The sequence below is a fragment of the Corvus kubaryi genome, unplaced genomic scaffold, assembly GCF_017639235.1.
Source record: "Corvus kubaryi isolate FWS band 111438036 unplaced genomic scaffold, C.kubaryi_AGA036_p1.0 37354, whole genome shotgun sequence".
Taxonomy (NCBI): Eukaryota; Metazoa; Chordata; class Aves; order Passeriformes; family Corvidae; genus Corvus; species Corvus kubaryi.
In genome coordinates this window covers 739,285-755,097 of record NW_024581116.1, presented here as the reverse complement: position 1 = coordinate 755,097, position 15,813 = coordinate 739,285, and the positions used below count along the sequence as shown (strand labels likewise).

The following is a 15,813-nucleotide window of genomic DNA, read 5'->3' as shown; positions in this document are numbered from 1 at the left end:
GGGGTCGGATGGGATCCAGCCAAAGGTGCTGAAGGAGCTGCCCGAAGCACTCCCCCAGCCGCCTTCCATTGTTTCTCAACATCCTGGCAAACCAGGGAGATTCCAATGCACTGGAAGGCAGCAAATGCAACACCCATCACATCAGTGGATACACAACCATTGTTTGTGGATGGTGATTCCATCACACGGGAAAAGAGGAAATGGCCTCAGGTTGTGCCAAGGAGGTTTAGATCGGATATTAGGAATAATTTCTTTCCCAAAAAAGTTGTCCAGCCCTGGCACAGCTGCCCAGGGCAGTGCTGGAGTCCCCATCCCTGGAGGGGTTTAAAAGCCGTGTGGATGTGGCACTGGGGGACACGGCTCAGTGCTGGCCTTGGCAGTGCTGGGGGAACAGTTGGACTGGATGATCTCCGAGTGCTTTTCCAAACTAAACAATCCCATGATTCTGTGACTCTAAACAAACCTGCTTTTTCCTCTTGCACAGGTGCTTGACTCCCTTGTGCTTTGCTCTCTAATGAACACCGTGATTTTCTCATGATGTAAATTAATGCCTGACCTAAACCAAGTATCTGAGACAGAATTATGCTGTCATTTCCAAAATGCCCTTTAGAGCTTTTTCCCTCCCTCTCTTTCCAGGATAGTGCAGAAATATGACATTGTATGAAGCCAACATATATTAAACAGGGATTTTACATCAAAAAGTCACTCATATTTTAAGACTAGCAAGCCATAACACATTATGATATGCTATACATTTGTAAATTGTTTGCTAATTCAAAATAAAAAATAATAACAACCAGTCTGGAGCCGTGTTTGACTTCCTTTGATCTTACTGTTCAAAATTATTCTCTTTGCCTCAAGGGCCTGGAGGGCCAGAACAAGGAGCTTCCCACTGCCAGAGGGCAGGGATGGATGGGATGTTGGGAAGGAATTCCTGGCTGTGAGGGTGGGGAGGCCCTGGCCCAGGGTGCCCAGAGCAGCTGGGGCTGCCCCTGGGTCCCTGAAAGTGTCCAAGGCCAGGTTGGACGGGGCTTGGAGCAACCTGGGTTAGTGGAAGGTGTCCCTGCCCATGGCAAGGGGGTGGGACTAAATGATCCTTAAAGTCCCTTCTAACCCAAGCTACTCTAGGACTCTACCACAAATAAATGGGATGGAAGGTTTGCCAAGCCCTCCTTCAGCTGGACTGTGGGATGAATTCACAATTTGACACAGCTACAACAGCAGAAAATTATAAAAACCTGATATCTGCTTCTCCAGACTGCAAATATTCCAATGCCAGCCCAACATCTACGAGTGTCACTCCCAAAACTCACTTGGGGAATGTTCATCTGGGTAATGCCCATCTCCTGCTTTCCCCAGCAAAATATGAAAAGCACGGAATCCCCTTTTTGTCATAATTCACAAACCCCAGCAGGATAATTCTGCTGTATCTGATCCATGAAATGGTGCTCTAGAAATCACACAAATATGGACAAATAACTGAAATTATACAAAACCTGATGGTTTGTGTGGCACAAAGAGAAAGGGAAAGCTCCTCATTCCCTGCCCTTGCAGAAGAGCTCGAGCCCACTAGAGGGCAATGAAAGAAATCAGGATTTCTCCAGCCCTGGAAAATCCCCTAATTTCGCAATGAAGGTTTTTCCTATAATAATATATCACGGGATAATGGGGAAATATATTTCCTAGGATTGTTGGCACATAAAAAAGCAGCCACTTACATATAACAGCAAGAAGAGCTGGATGAAAAATCACCACCCAGGATATAATTAGCTGATTGAGATAAAAATAAAAAATATTGCAGAAAATAAAATGATGATGATGTTAAAAGTGCACATTTGTGTGTGTGTGTGGAGAAGGAGGAGGGATGCTACAAACCCTCACTGCAATTTTCCAACTCCTCTTTTTTTTTTCCAGAATTTTTCTTTGGGTGTTTTAATCTCCACCAAACTTCATGGTTTGGGCTGAAAGTTGTCACTGCTGGAGAAAACTGAGTTTTCTAAATTTCTAGGACAGTCACTCAGCCATTTGTGATAAATACAACTGTATTTATGAAATATTTAATAAATATATATAAATTTAAATATTGTGTTCTCCATATTAAAAAGACCCTCTGGAACGGTATTTTTAAGGAGTATAAAAATCTTGAAGTTTGGGTGTCCTTCAGCATGAAGCACTGGCCAATAAACCCAAATTTGTCAAATTTTTCAGCTTTTTGAAGAAAATGTGGGTTTTACATAATCAGTACAGGACTAATATTGAAAATTTTAGAAGAGGGAATGAGCACCAGTTCCCTGCAGCACTTCAAAAGGGACAAGTTAAGACAACACTGGTCCAATTTGTATGTGGGTAAAAACAAAAAAACAAAAAAAAAAACCCAAAACAAACAAAACCACCATCCCCAAAAAAGAACAGACATTCAAATGATAAAGAATGTAATTGGTGCCAATCAATGTTTTTGTAGAAAACAGGTCAAATATAAACTCAACATCTGTCTTTGATGCCATCATAAGTTCAGCTGACACGGGAAAATTTGCAGATCCAACGCCGTGAGCATTCTGTGTTTGATTAAGTATTATATAATTGTTTTAATTAAAAAAAGAAGAGGAAAAATGGTATTGATATAGGGAATGTAAACTGGATTAAGATGGACTTTCAGCAGAATCGTTGTGAATTGCAGCAATCAAGGCTTAGAAATAATTTTAAAATTAGTGCTGGTACAACTGGGAGATCACGTGACGGTCCCAGTTACTGCCCTGGACCACTGAGATCATTGGAATGGAGTTAAATCCCAAATCGCCTCCATTCCTCGCCTGAAAAAATCCAAAATTCCACCTTCACCCATTGTCTGGATACAGCTCTTCCTCCTGCCCTTCCCCACCACCTCACAAAGGTTCTTGATGTGTAAAACAGTTTTCCTTCTGTGCACACCTTAAACACAACTCCTTTAACACTTGAAAAAGACCTGGTTTAATGGAGCCAACTAAAAATAATCAAAGCACAGGAGAAAGGAGCAGCCACAATGGAAATACATCAACCCCAGAAATCCATAGGAAGCTGCTTGCTTGGGGAAAGGTCAGGATTAAATACTGGATTTAATACTGGGGCTGGAAGCAGGGATTCACTGAAGGTGATTTCCCAGCCTTTGTGACTCTTCCTGCACATAAATCCATGCTCCTGCCATAGGAGGTATCTCAGGATGCTTTAGGCAGCAGGAAGAGGGAATATATTTTGTCCACCTTATGTTGGGTAGTTGGATTTACTTTCAGACCCAGTGAGTAAATGACACCTAATAAAAGTCAGCTAGAAAAAATACAAGTTTGTCTTTGTCTGCAAGGATAAAAAAAAAAAAAGGAAGGTTTTTCAGAAACACAGGCCTGAGAAAAAAAAGTGGAAAATCTGAAGACTTGGAAAATGTGGAACTAGGAAGAAAAGGATGTGGGACAAGACCAAATGATAGAAGATTCTTGCCTGTGAGGGTGGGGAGGCCCTGGCACAGGGTGCCCAGAGAAGCTGTGGCTGCCCCTGGATCCCTGGAAGTGTCCAAGGCCAGGCTGGATGGGGCTTGGAGCAGCCTGGGCTAGTGGGAGGTGTCCCTGCCCATGGCAGGGGTGGGAATGGGATGGGCTTTAAGCTCCCTTCCGACCCAAACCATTCAGGGATTCCGTGATTCCATGACAAAACAAAAGGAAAGACCAGTCTACAAGAGATCTGTGGAAGTCAATAAAGGAGAAAAAAATCTTGATGAAGAAAGATCACAAGATCAAAGCAGACATGTCAACGTTGCTGGCTAAAGCATCCTCTGATTTTTCCTTCCAGGAAGTATTGACTTGTTTTCCCCAAAGCTGAGAGGTCTCTTTGATGGAGTGGCACACCTCAAACAGAAAATAATACACACAATCCTATGACAGTTCTTTGGGCAACAAAAATGCTGCAAGGAACCAAACTCCTGGGCCAGAATTTTATCTCAATTGCATTACTGGAACTCCAAAGTAATTCCATGGATTCGAATGGTGTTTCTCTGGATTTACAGTTTATGGATGATCTGCACTGGGTCCTGTGAGGGAATCTTGAGTGTTATTTAAGCAAATGGTAACATCAGCTGGAAAACAACTTCAGCAGGGATGAATTGTCAATACAATTGGTTATCAACCATCTGGTTAACAAATCATGGGGACCTGAGTGTTAAAGTGGGCCCTCCTATGTCCATATTCAGAGGCCTGAGCAGGATATTTTACAAATGTTGAGTATCTGTCATTTTCACATGAGAGCTTTGTGAAGCTCAGAACTTCCTGAAGTGTCATCAGGCTCAGACACATTTTTTGCTTTGTATTTCAGAGTTGGATAAACAATGGGAAAGTGTTCCATGAGTATTCATTTGAATCCTGGCTCAGGCACACTTCTGTCCCTGAGAAAACGAGGTTTGAGGAGTGTTCTTCGATCTCACAGCTCTGCACTAGGGATAAACAAACTGTTTGGAGAGCAGAAGTAATGCTCCCATGGCTCATTAAAAATGCACATGTCACTTTAAAAAGGCTTTTTCCTGATTTTCTAAATTTGTATGGAAACCTCAAACCAGGCCAATCTCTCTCCTCCTCTCAGTCCACACAGAGAGTTCCACTACAAACCTTATCCTTCCTTCACCTGGGCATGGACGGATCCAAAGGGCAGAGCAGAATTAAGACCCAACATTTTCACACATAATGACACTGAACACATCTGGAGATGATTCCTCAGGTTTATTTCTTGGAAATTTTTGCTTAGCTCAGTTTTAAGGGTTGTCTTTAACCAGCACCAGCTAATGACCATCATCTTCCTTTTACCTTGACCTTTTTTGATTTTATCCTGTCCTCCCCATAACTAATCTCTCAGTTAAACTAAACTCCTTGAGAGCTTCCTGAAGAGAAGGAGTTCCATCCTGTTCCCTATAAATCCTGTGTACACTTAAACCACCATTATTAAAATCATTATCACTTTTATGCACCTGACATTTAATGTGCTTCTGACACTTTCAGAGCACTGTAACAGATGCATAATAACCAAGAGCAAGAAACTCAAAAGCCTGGACTACAAGCCCTTCAGAAGGATCCCAGATGCCACTGAACTATGTGAGAGAACATTTCCAGGCTGATGGGAAGGGATTTAACCTCTGTGTTGGCATCAGTGCACATTCCGCTGCTTTTCCTTGGCACTGGGATGACCCGGGACCCACGGGAGAGCTGTGCCCAGCTGGAGGCCAGGTCACACAGGGTAGGACCCCTCAAACAACAGCTCAGCCCTTTAAATCTTCATTTTCTGAAGCGACATGGAGATCTGCCCCAGAGACTGAGAATTCATCTGCCTAAGGACATGAAAATGGGATGTCTACACAAATCCAGCGTGTTTTTACATTAATGGCAAGCTGAAGAGGGCAAGCCACACAAAGCAGGAAATGTTTTATTTACAACCCACTCTTGGAGTCAAATCCATTTGATATTTACATTAGTTTATTACAGGGCAATTTCTAGCATTAGTTTAAATGTCCAATATAAACTTCACATTCCCAGTGCAATAAAGCAAACGGCTCCTTCGGTGACCTCCATGACCTCCCAGATGAAAAAATGATTGCAAAATACAAAGTATAGTTTCATCCTGCTGTTCCTGGTTCTAATTCCAAATGCAGGATCAGCTGAATTTGCAACAGTCAAAGGGCCAGGACAAATGCCCGGCCTTTGTCAAGTGAAGACAATAAATGCAGAACTGAAAGCTATTTAAAAAAAAATCTTGCCTTTTTCAGCATTAATAAAAATAAGCACCATGTGCTGCATTCCTGGGGAACAGGGATAGTAGCAGGATGCACTCCACACGGGATGGTGACACTTCTCTGCCTCAGGGAATGCCCATCCCTTGAAGTGTCCAAGGCCAGGTTAGACGGGGCTTGGAGCAACCTGGGATAGTGGAAGGTGTCCCTGACCATGGCAGGGGCTGGAATAAAATGGGCTTTAAGGAATCCACCACCTCCCTGGGAAGCCCCTTCCAACATCTAATCACCTTTTCCACAAAGAAATTCCTCCTGATGTCCAACCTGACCCTCCCCTGGCACAACTTGAGGCCATTTCCTCTCATCCTGTCCCTGTTCCCTGGGAGCAGAGCCCGATCCTCCCCCTGGCTGCCCCCTCTTGTCAGGGAGTTGTGCAGAGCCACAAGGTCCCCTGAGCCTCCTTTTCTCCAGGCTGAGCCCCTTCCCCAGCTCCGTGCCCTTCCCTGGACATGCTCCAGCCTCTCAAGGTCTCTCCTGTCAGGAGGGTCCCAGAGCTGCTCCCAGCACTGGAGGTGCCCCAGCAGAGCCAGCACAGGGGATGGGCACTGCCCTGGCCCTGCTTGGTGACCCCAGAGCTGGCACAGCCCAGGTGCCACTGGCCCCTTGCCCACCTGGGCACACCTGGCTCATGCCCAGCCGCTGTCACCAGCACCCCCAGGGCCTTTTCCAGCCCCTCTGCCCCAGCCTGGAGCTGCAGAGGGCTGTTGTCACCCAAGTGCAGAATCATTCCCCAGCACTCCCGGTGCCCAGCCATCACCAGTTCTAAACCCAGCACAGAGGGAACCTGCCTAGGCCATGGGCTGCTGAATTTTCCAGGAATAAGCCATGGGAGATGGTGTCAAAGGCCTTGCTGAAGTCCGGGTAAACACATCCACAAGTTCATCCTAAGTTCATGCCATTAATGCTTTTATCTTGCTGCCACTGTCATCAAGAAATGGATTAGGATTAGTTTTGAGAGATTTTCCTGCTGTGAGGTGCCCAAGTTTTCTCGGAGTGACAAAGTCAAATTTTCTGCATTTACAGTAACATGAAAAGAGTTCACAACTGCTCACACAAAACCTCCTCATCCGTAGCCAAATGCAGCTTTCTCCGAGAGGGATGAACACACAAAGGGTATCTCTGCAGCACAGAGAAGTGATTACAAACCAGAGAATGGCTCAGCTTATCAGATCAGCTATGCTTGTCTCCACAAGAGCCACCACCATCAATCAGGAATCAAGTTGTTGCCATTCACAGCAGAATGAAGCAGAGATAATTTGACACATAAAGCTCTGAATTAGACATAATTTGAAGAGGAGTAAGCAGGTGTTATTTTTTTTTTGACTATTGTATTGCTTTAATAAAAACAATCTCATTTTAAAAGAGCTATTTAACTTCTCCCAGACAAAAATCACATGAAAAACCATCTCCCAGGCAAAGCCTGCTCCGAATTCACACAGCACGTCAGATAAAAACACAGATGAAGGTTGTGAATTCCCGCCGCCAGGCATTCCTTCATGGAATTAACCACTCAGAACTGCCGATCCCAGAGGTCTGTAAACAGCCCTTCCTCCAGCTTTGACAAATACAATCCTGACCACTTCACCTCCACTTCCAAAGCTCATTGCTTTTGGAATGCTTCTGGAAACTCCAGCTTTTCAATCTCTTTTCCCTAAGAGCTTCGTATTCAGTTCTTATTTTTGCACCTGAGGGTTTTGCTGGTTCATTCCCACATCATCCCACAGAAAGCTGATGGAAGCTTCCCAGTGTCTGCTAAAGTGCTGAACTGCAGGGGTTGTTGCACCTTCTGCTGGCCAGTGCTAATTCATTGCCTCCCTTATTCCATGGAACACATCCATCCAAAATCTCTGCTCTGGAGCCAGGCTGGGAGAGCTGGGGGCATTCATCTGGAGAAGAGAAGGATCCAAGGAGACCTCAGAGCCCCTTCCAGGGCCTAAAGGGGCTCCAGGAGAGCTGGAGAGGGACTTGGAACAAGGGATGGAGGGGCAGTGCACAGGGAATGGCTTCCCAGTGCCAGAGGGCAGGGATGGATGGGATATTGGGAAGGAATTCCTGGCTGTGAGGGTGGTGAGGCCCTGGCCCAGGGTGCCCAGAGAAGCTGGGGCTGCCCCTGGATCCCTGGAAGTGTCCAAGGCCAGGCTGGATGGGGCTTGGAGCACCCTGGGACAGTGGAAGGTGTCCCTGCCCATGGCAGGGGGTGGAATGGGATGATCTTTAGGGCACCTTCCAACTCAAACTGTTCTGTGATTCCATGGAGGGGAGGCACTCAGTGTATTCTTGGAGCATTAAAAGCTAGTGCTAGTGCTTGAAAAAAACAACTGCAAGGTCTGATTCTGAAAAAAAAATAAACTTCTTCCCCCCTTGATTTCACTCTTTGGATTACAATTGCCTTGATAATTCATTTGAAAACCAAACCCAGCAGAGCAACTGTCTTGAAAATTGAGTAACCTCAGGTTCACCTGTATTAAAAAACCTCAGCTTCGGGCAAAACTGCTGGAACAGCTCATTCACAGTGATTTCACCAAGGCCTGGCCCTCATTTGACGTTTCTCTGATTACACTTCCATTGTGTCACCCTTTAGCGGCAGCTCTATTGTGTTACCGTCTCTGTCACCAGTAGCTGACTCTGACTCCTGCACTCAGCTCCCTCAGCAGCTCCAGCCCCACAGCTCGATGTGAACTTAGTGCTCTACTGCCACTTCTCAGCTCTCAAAGCAGCTGCAGGAATCAGCAACAAGTTCCACAAGTTGAAATAGATGTGACCTTGCAGGATACCTGGGCTCGGGGCACATCAAGGGTCTCACTCACAGCCTGGTAATAAATCTGATTATTGTCACTTAAAATTGAATCCCAGCATCACCGAGGTTGGAAAAGCTCTCTGAGATCATCCAGTCCAACCATCCCCCAGCACTCCAAGGCCACCATGTTCCCCAGTGCCACATCCACACGGCTTTTAAATCCCTCCAGGGATGGGGAATCCACCACTGCCCTGGGAAACCCATTCCAATGCCTGATCACCCTTTCCATGAAGGAATTTTTCCCAATATCCAACCTGACCCTCCCCTGGCACAGCCTGAGGCCATTTCCTCTCATCCTGTCCCTGTTCCCTCTAAGCAGAGCCCGATCCCCCCCCGGCTGCCCCCTCCTGTCAGGGAGTTGTGCAGAGCCACAAGGTCCCCCCGAGCCTCCTTTTCTCCAGGCTGAGCCCCTTTCCCAGCTCCCTCAGCCACTCCTGGGGCTCCAGCCCCTTCCCCAGCTCCGTTCCCTTCCCTGGACACCAGGAGCCAGTTGGGAAACCTCATCTAGCAAACCCATCATTTTCTGGTTGAAGGCCATTTTTAAGGCTCTTCCAGGCCCTCAGCTCAAAACACATCTAAGAGCACATGCACAATTATTCAGTGAACAAAAAATAAATGACATTTTGGGGGTTTTTCCTTCTTTTGCAGTGCCAAAAAACTCTGGAGTCACCCATGCACACTGCAGTTATTGTAATATTTGTTAGTCCTTCCTCCCTTGCTGCAGGCGCCACTACTTATCACGGAAAAATTGTGCCATTCCCACATTTTTATCCATGATTATCTGGCATGTGTCACTGCCAGAAAAGCTTGATATTTATTTTAAATTGCTGCCATAATAAGGAAAGTGGCTGTATTACATTTACATTAAAATAATGGAATGCACAGCATTTAATATGAAAAGGGATTCCTGAACAAATTGTTTGCTCAGTGTGTTTCCCACACAACCATTCCACCGCTCCTGCAATACCCCAGTAGATAATATTGGAGATATTGTTGTTAATAATACATGGGAAACACACATCCCTAAGGAATTTCAGTGCATATTTGCTGGGTTTCCTTAGCTGGCAACACGGTCCCTTCCTTCCCCACTTCAGTGCAAAAACAAACTCTACATGTGCTCACTTACAGTTGTGCCTAATTATACAAATGTACTAATTACACACACTTTTCAAAGTAGGTAAATTTTAAATGGTGCCATTAAGGAAATCTATTTGATGATGGAAATTTCTGTAATATCATATTGCAATCTCACACATGGCAATTTTGCTTTCATGTCAGTATTTATTTAATGACAAATAACGGCAGAGGATAATAGAGTTGGGAAAGCAAATTAAAGCTGTAAGATTTGCAGGGTGATGTTGGTCAGCAGATGCTAAAAGAAAGGAATAAAAGGAATTTGGAAAAGCAGTGGATCTAAGGTAAATAATGAGTAAAAAGAAGTTTTGAATGATAAATATCTTCCAAAACCACCAGATAAACACCTGCAAGATTGACTTATCCCCATCAGAAAAAATTTAAGTCACTGAGAACTTCATTTACATGCACAGGTATCAGATCTGGAAATCACTTACCTGCAGTTCTGAGCACCTCTTTGCACTCAAAATAATTCCAACTGCACACAGCCACCAGTCCTAGGAGCTCACCCAGAGCTCAACCCAGTCATACCCACATTGGTGAAAACCAAACTGCTGCCTTTCGGGACCTTTTGGCTGATGTAAAAAGAGTTTTTTACTTTTAGCATCAAATATACACCAAAACTCCTGGTTCTTTAACATAACACCACCGAGGTCATTGTATAATTAAATAATTAAACATATGAACACTGACATTATTTTAGTAGTACTTAAGTTTACTGCCCTGATGTCCCAGGTGAGTGGGTTTTTTCATATAAATGATAATAATTTCTATTTTTCTGCTGCAGAATCTGGATTTTGCATTGACAAGCGCACTGGGCAGCAACCACAGTGCAACAACACTGCAGGATACTAATCCCTCTGCCTTTAGTTAAATAATAACGTGGCAATGAAGAGACAGAATCCATCTTCTCTGGAAAATAGGGAAAAATTCTGTGTACAGAAAGGGAATTGGTTGATCTTCTCTCACACAAACCCTTGTGTCACAACAAATACTCTCAGTAAGTCACAGGCTGTCACATCTCATCCAAGACATTTGTGGAATGGCTTGATAAAAGCACCTCATAAGCAGCAGGTGGGTGATCCTGAGTTATCAAGCTCAATTATTGATCAGGAATGTACAGGAACTCTTGGATCTGGGATTTTGAGGACACCCTTCAGGGTTTGGGGTCCAGAGAAGCTTGAATAGCTTTAAGACCACCGACTTCTGTTCTGGTAAACCCACATTAAATAAAAAATCTGTAGAAGAGACTCAAAATATGTCTAAAAGGGAACTGTTTTTCTTTCTGCATGGTTATAAAATGACTCACATGAAAAACAAATTCCTAAAAGCTGGAATTTAAAGCAACTATGAGCAAGTTGGGCATTGGACTGAGGAGCTGCAACAGCAGCATGGGGAGTGCCCAGCACAAGGAGTGATTTTGTGTTAACTGGTGACATCTTTGACCTCGTGCTCACAGGCGAAGCCATTCCACCCCCTGCCCAGTGTTACCTTTTGATATTCTTCCTTGGATCTCAGGGCAGCCTCCATCTGTTCCTGGGAGAAGGTGTAGATGGCCGAGCGATACTGAGTGCCAACATCGTTCCCCTGCCTCATCCCTGGGGAGAGAGAACACAGTGGGATCAGCCTCCCTCCCTCCCTGGGTGCTGGGAGAAGTTCAGTACACCCACATTTCACACAATCCCAGGATGGGCTGGGCTGGGAGAGACCTTAAAGCTCATCTCATTCCAACCCCCTGCCATGGGACACCTCCCACGAAATTCAGGATGTTCCACACAGTTGGATTAGCACAGTCTCTTCCATGCACACTCAGCAGGTATTTTTAGGAAATCCAGGTATTTTCTTTGGTTAAAGAGTCCTGAAGGGATTCAATGCTGGTATCTCTGCTTAAATGTCATGAAAATGAAATATGAGCATTTTACAGTTTTGTTCCATCACACAATAGTCAAATAAAGATGTCAAATCTTAAATAATTAAGCTGCAGTCACTGTAATCAAGGCACTCTTAAAAAAACTGATTTTGAACCATGCAAATGGTTACAAAAAAATGTTGATTTCACCAAGTACTTATAATTTTTCCAAATACCTTTGGAGAAAAATTGTTGTTTTTGTAGCAGGCTGCCCAGAGAGGTTGTGGACTCCCCACCCCTGGAGGTGTTCAAGGCCAGGGTGCATGGGCAATTTCGGCACCAGGATTTTGTGATATTTCTGCTGATACATGTAACCCCTTCAAAAGACTTGCATGAAGTTGTTCATGTACAAATTTGAAATATATGAGATGGATTCCACCTACAAAACTACAAAACACTGGGTCAAAGCAGAGAGATGACAACTGTCCCCTCAGGTGACCAGCCCAGCTCTGGTTTGGCACTGCAATCCTGGGAAGCCACTGCTGCCTCTCATTCCCCTTCCCATTCCCCTTCCCATTCCCATTCTCTCCAGCAGCAGTGAGCCAGCTTTGCTGTGGATCATTCCATAAAGTCAAACAACAGCCTCAGAGCAGCTTCAGCATCAAGAATTTTCTGGACACGCACTTCTGCAGCTGCATTGGCAGCTTTGTTGTCCCCGCTTTTCCCACCTTGTTCCCAATTTTGCATTCAAGAACACAACTTTTTGCTTTGCTGGAATAAAATGTGTTAATTTTGAGTTTGTCTGGTGGTGCGAATGAACTTGGGGGAGTGAAAAAGCTGGAGTTTCTTAAACAGAGTCCTCCCAAACAGCTGCAATCCAAGACAAATTGGAAATCATCAGGATTTGTCTCGTGGCTTCCATCAGGCTGAAGAAGACACTCTGAGGATTCCCATCAACTCTCAGGATTGTGGAGATGAAATGGAAAAGGAAATGGATGTCCTGATACCCCCCTGGCCAAGGTCAGAGGGTGGAGAAAGAGCCTGTGGTACTGGAGGGAAAAGATACCATCAACTCACTACTCCTCATTAAATCATGGATTTATCCCTCTTGGACTCACCAAGGCAACAAAAAAACGATTTAAAGTAGCGCACAATAAACAAACAAAAACTGCCTGAAATATTTATGAACAACAATACACAGAAGCATCTTAAAATATGTATTAGGATGGAAACTCCATTCGATGACCAACAGTTACATGAAAGAATCTGATTCCAAAACATTTTATGGAGTTTTCTGATAATTTAGGTTATTTTTTAGCTGTTAAAATGTATTATTATAACAAAAACAACAAAAATGTTCTTCATCAATACTTAATAGTGTCGAGTGCCACCAGAGGATATTTTGCTCATCCCTTTGGAAGCTCTTCCAGGGTGGAAAGGAGCTCTGGTAAAACCAGTTTGGCATAAAATGAGGACAGGCCAGGAAAGCTTTAGTTTTGCCAAGATATGTTAATGCTGATTGAGGTTTGAATTTAAGCATTAACATTTTACAAATCTAGTTATTGCTTAACAAACTATTTAACAACCAACTAGGGAGGAGATTACAAAAATCTCTCTGAATGGAGGATCACTACAGAGGGTGCTGCTTTCCAGCATGCATTTAGGAATGTAAGTTTGGTATGAGATCACGTGCACAGTGCTCTGAGTGAGAAAATCAGATTATTTAATATCTGCATGTGCCACCATGACATACTATCAGGGACTCAGTCAGCTTAATTAATTTGTTGAAGAGAAGGTTAAGAGGACAACTGACTCTAAATTAAAATACATTTGTAGAGGAAAAAAAAAAAAAAAACAGAGAAATGAGGCTCTTCAGTTTTGCCAAAGTTGTTTAACTTGGAAGGACGATTGAAAGCCAAAGTATCCAAAATCTGGGTGGGAAATAAGACAACATTCAAGCAGCAAAGAGCATTTCTCCCTTGAACAATGCACCTAAAGCCACATTCCATTCCTGAGGGCTTCAAATTGAGGATTTACATTTTCATAGAATCATAAAACAGTTTGGGTGGGATGGGAATTTAAAGACTGTCCAGTCCCACCCCCTGCCATGGGCAGGGACACCTTCCACTATCCCAGGCTGCTCCAAGCCCTGTCCAACCTGGCCTTGGACACTGCCAGGGATCCAGGGACAGCCACAGCTTCTCTGGGCAACCTGGGCCAGGGCCTCTCCACCCTCACAGCCAACAATTCCCTCCCAATATCCCATCCATCCCTGCCCTCTGGCACTGGGAAGCCATTCCCTGTGTCCTGTCCCTCCATGCCTTGTCCCAAGTCCCTCTGCAGCTCTCCTGGAGCCCCTTTAGGCACTGGAAGGGGCTCTGAGATCTCCCTGGATCCTTCTCTTCTCCAGGTGAGCACCCCCAGCTCTCCCATCCCATCTCCAGAGCAGAGGGGCTCCAGCCCTTGGGACATCTCTGTGGCCTCCTCTGGACTCTCTCCAGCAGCTCCACGTCCTTCTGCTGTTGGCCCCAGGGCTGGAGCAGCTCCGCAGGTGGGATCTCACCTGAGCTGGGCAGAGGGGCAGAATCCCCCCCTCCCCTGCTGCCCATGCTGGGGATCAGCCCAAGACAGCAAAATTCCAAGAGTTTTACCACGCCAACGACTAAAGGGTGAAGTTAAGGAGGAGCCAGATGTGTGATAACAGCAGCCCCTCCTCTGTTGGAACCCTGGGTTCTGAGAATTTCAGCCTGTCAGTGCTGGGACGCAGTGATCCTCAGAAACACACTGTATTCGATCCAAAACCCTGGGAAAAGCTTCCTAAATTGTGTGGTAACACTGAGGTTGTTGCTGTGTAATTAGAAGTTATATCAGTGGGTGAAATATGTAGAAGTGTAGAAAATTAGGTTTAGGAGATATAGGTAATAATAGGTTACAATATGGAGGATTTGGGGTATGGATTTATGTCTTCTTCCTTTTCCTTCACAAATGTGAATGTTCTGTCATTGGGTCAAAAGTTCTGCACTGCAGAACATGAAAAGCTAGTAAGAGGGTTGTAAATAAAAACATATCTCATAATTGGTTAGTTTAGACTTTAAAAAGCTTTGAAAATTAAAACTTACAGCCATTTTCCACCCTGCCAACAAAGAGGCACTCATGGTGCAGCTGTATTACTGGTAAGACATAATAAACAACGAAGTCCGAACAAGAATTCTTGATCTCCTGCGTCTCAATTCAAACTCTGAGTGAAAGAACTCAGGATATGGAAAAAAGAAGAAAAATAATACTCCTCCAACCCAAATGTTGGCTTGGGCTGTTAAACCACCCACCAGCATTGAAAAGGACTGAACAGATACTGTAAGTATTTCCCCAAAGTGTAGCTTTAATGTGACCAGTGATCAAACCCAAATTTTCCTTTCTTTTCACTTGTTGTTTAAATTATTTTGTACCTAAATCCCCTGCAATATGGAGCTAATACATTACCTAAGCCCCTAAGAGTATGAGATAACAGAATAAATTCCATATATACAAACATGGCCCAGTGCCACTGTTGCTGTTGTTATTTTCAATGAACCTCACATGGACAAACATCTCAAGGGTCCATCAGTGATTTTTTAAACCCTCTGGCAAGTCTGACTTGCTGAGATTCACAGCTCAACAAGTAGCAAACAAGACAAGAAATTCAATTTACTAAACAACTGTGGTGGGATGATTGAGCTTAACAGTCCTGTCTTCAAAAGAAAGAAATATTTACTGAATAAAAAACAACCTCTGCTGGGCTCTTTAAAAATTCCACAATGTATCTGTGCTTAAACTCTTAACTGGAAGAAGGAATAACTCCTAAGAACATCAGCTGAACATCTTCAGAGCAGCTGGATTTTACTGGGAAACGCTGGTTGTATCTACAACTGTTCTGTGAGATGTCTCAAAGTCATTCTCTGTGCAAAACGTGCCCATTTAGAGATAGTTTTTAGGGCAGCTCCAGGAGATCAATCTTTTCCTCAATGATAATAGGGAAATCTGTCAGTAGGAACTGAGCCTCCTTTTCATTCAAGATTGAGATGATCAACAGGTTCTTTATTAAAGTTGGTGAGAAAATGTATTAACCCTGAGGAATCACAGAATCACTGAGGGTGGAGAAGCCCTCTGAGATCATCCAGTCCAACCATCCCCCAGCGCTGTCAAGGCCACCACTGACCCATGTCCCCAAATGCCACATCCACATGGCTTTTAAATCCC

The 15,813-nt window shown here is 44.3% G+C and overlaps 1 protein-coding gene across 2 annotated transcripts in view; it reads right to left on the bottom strand.

The window, feature by feature from the left end:
* MSRA (methionine sulfoxide reductase A) overlaps positions 1-15,813 on the bottom strand; it is a 212,300-nt gene that overhangs the window by 71,491 nt on the left and 124,996 nt on the right. For both annotated transcript variants that reach the window (XM_042032776.1, XM_042032775.1), the window contains exon 5: positions 11,220-11,326. In XM_042032776.1, coding sequence (XP_041888710.1) covers positions 11,220-11,326 — 107 coding nt within the window. The remainder of the gene's footprint in view (positions 1-11,219; positions 11,327-15,813) is intronic.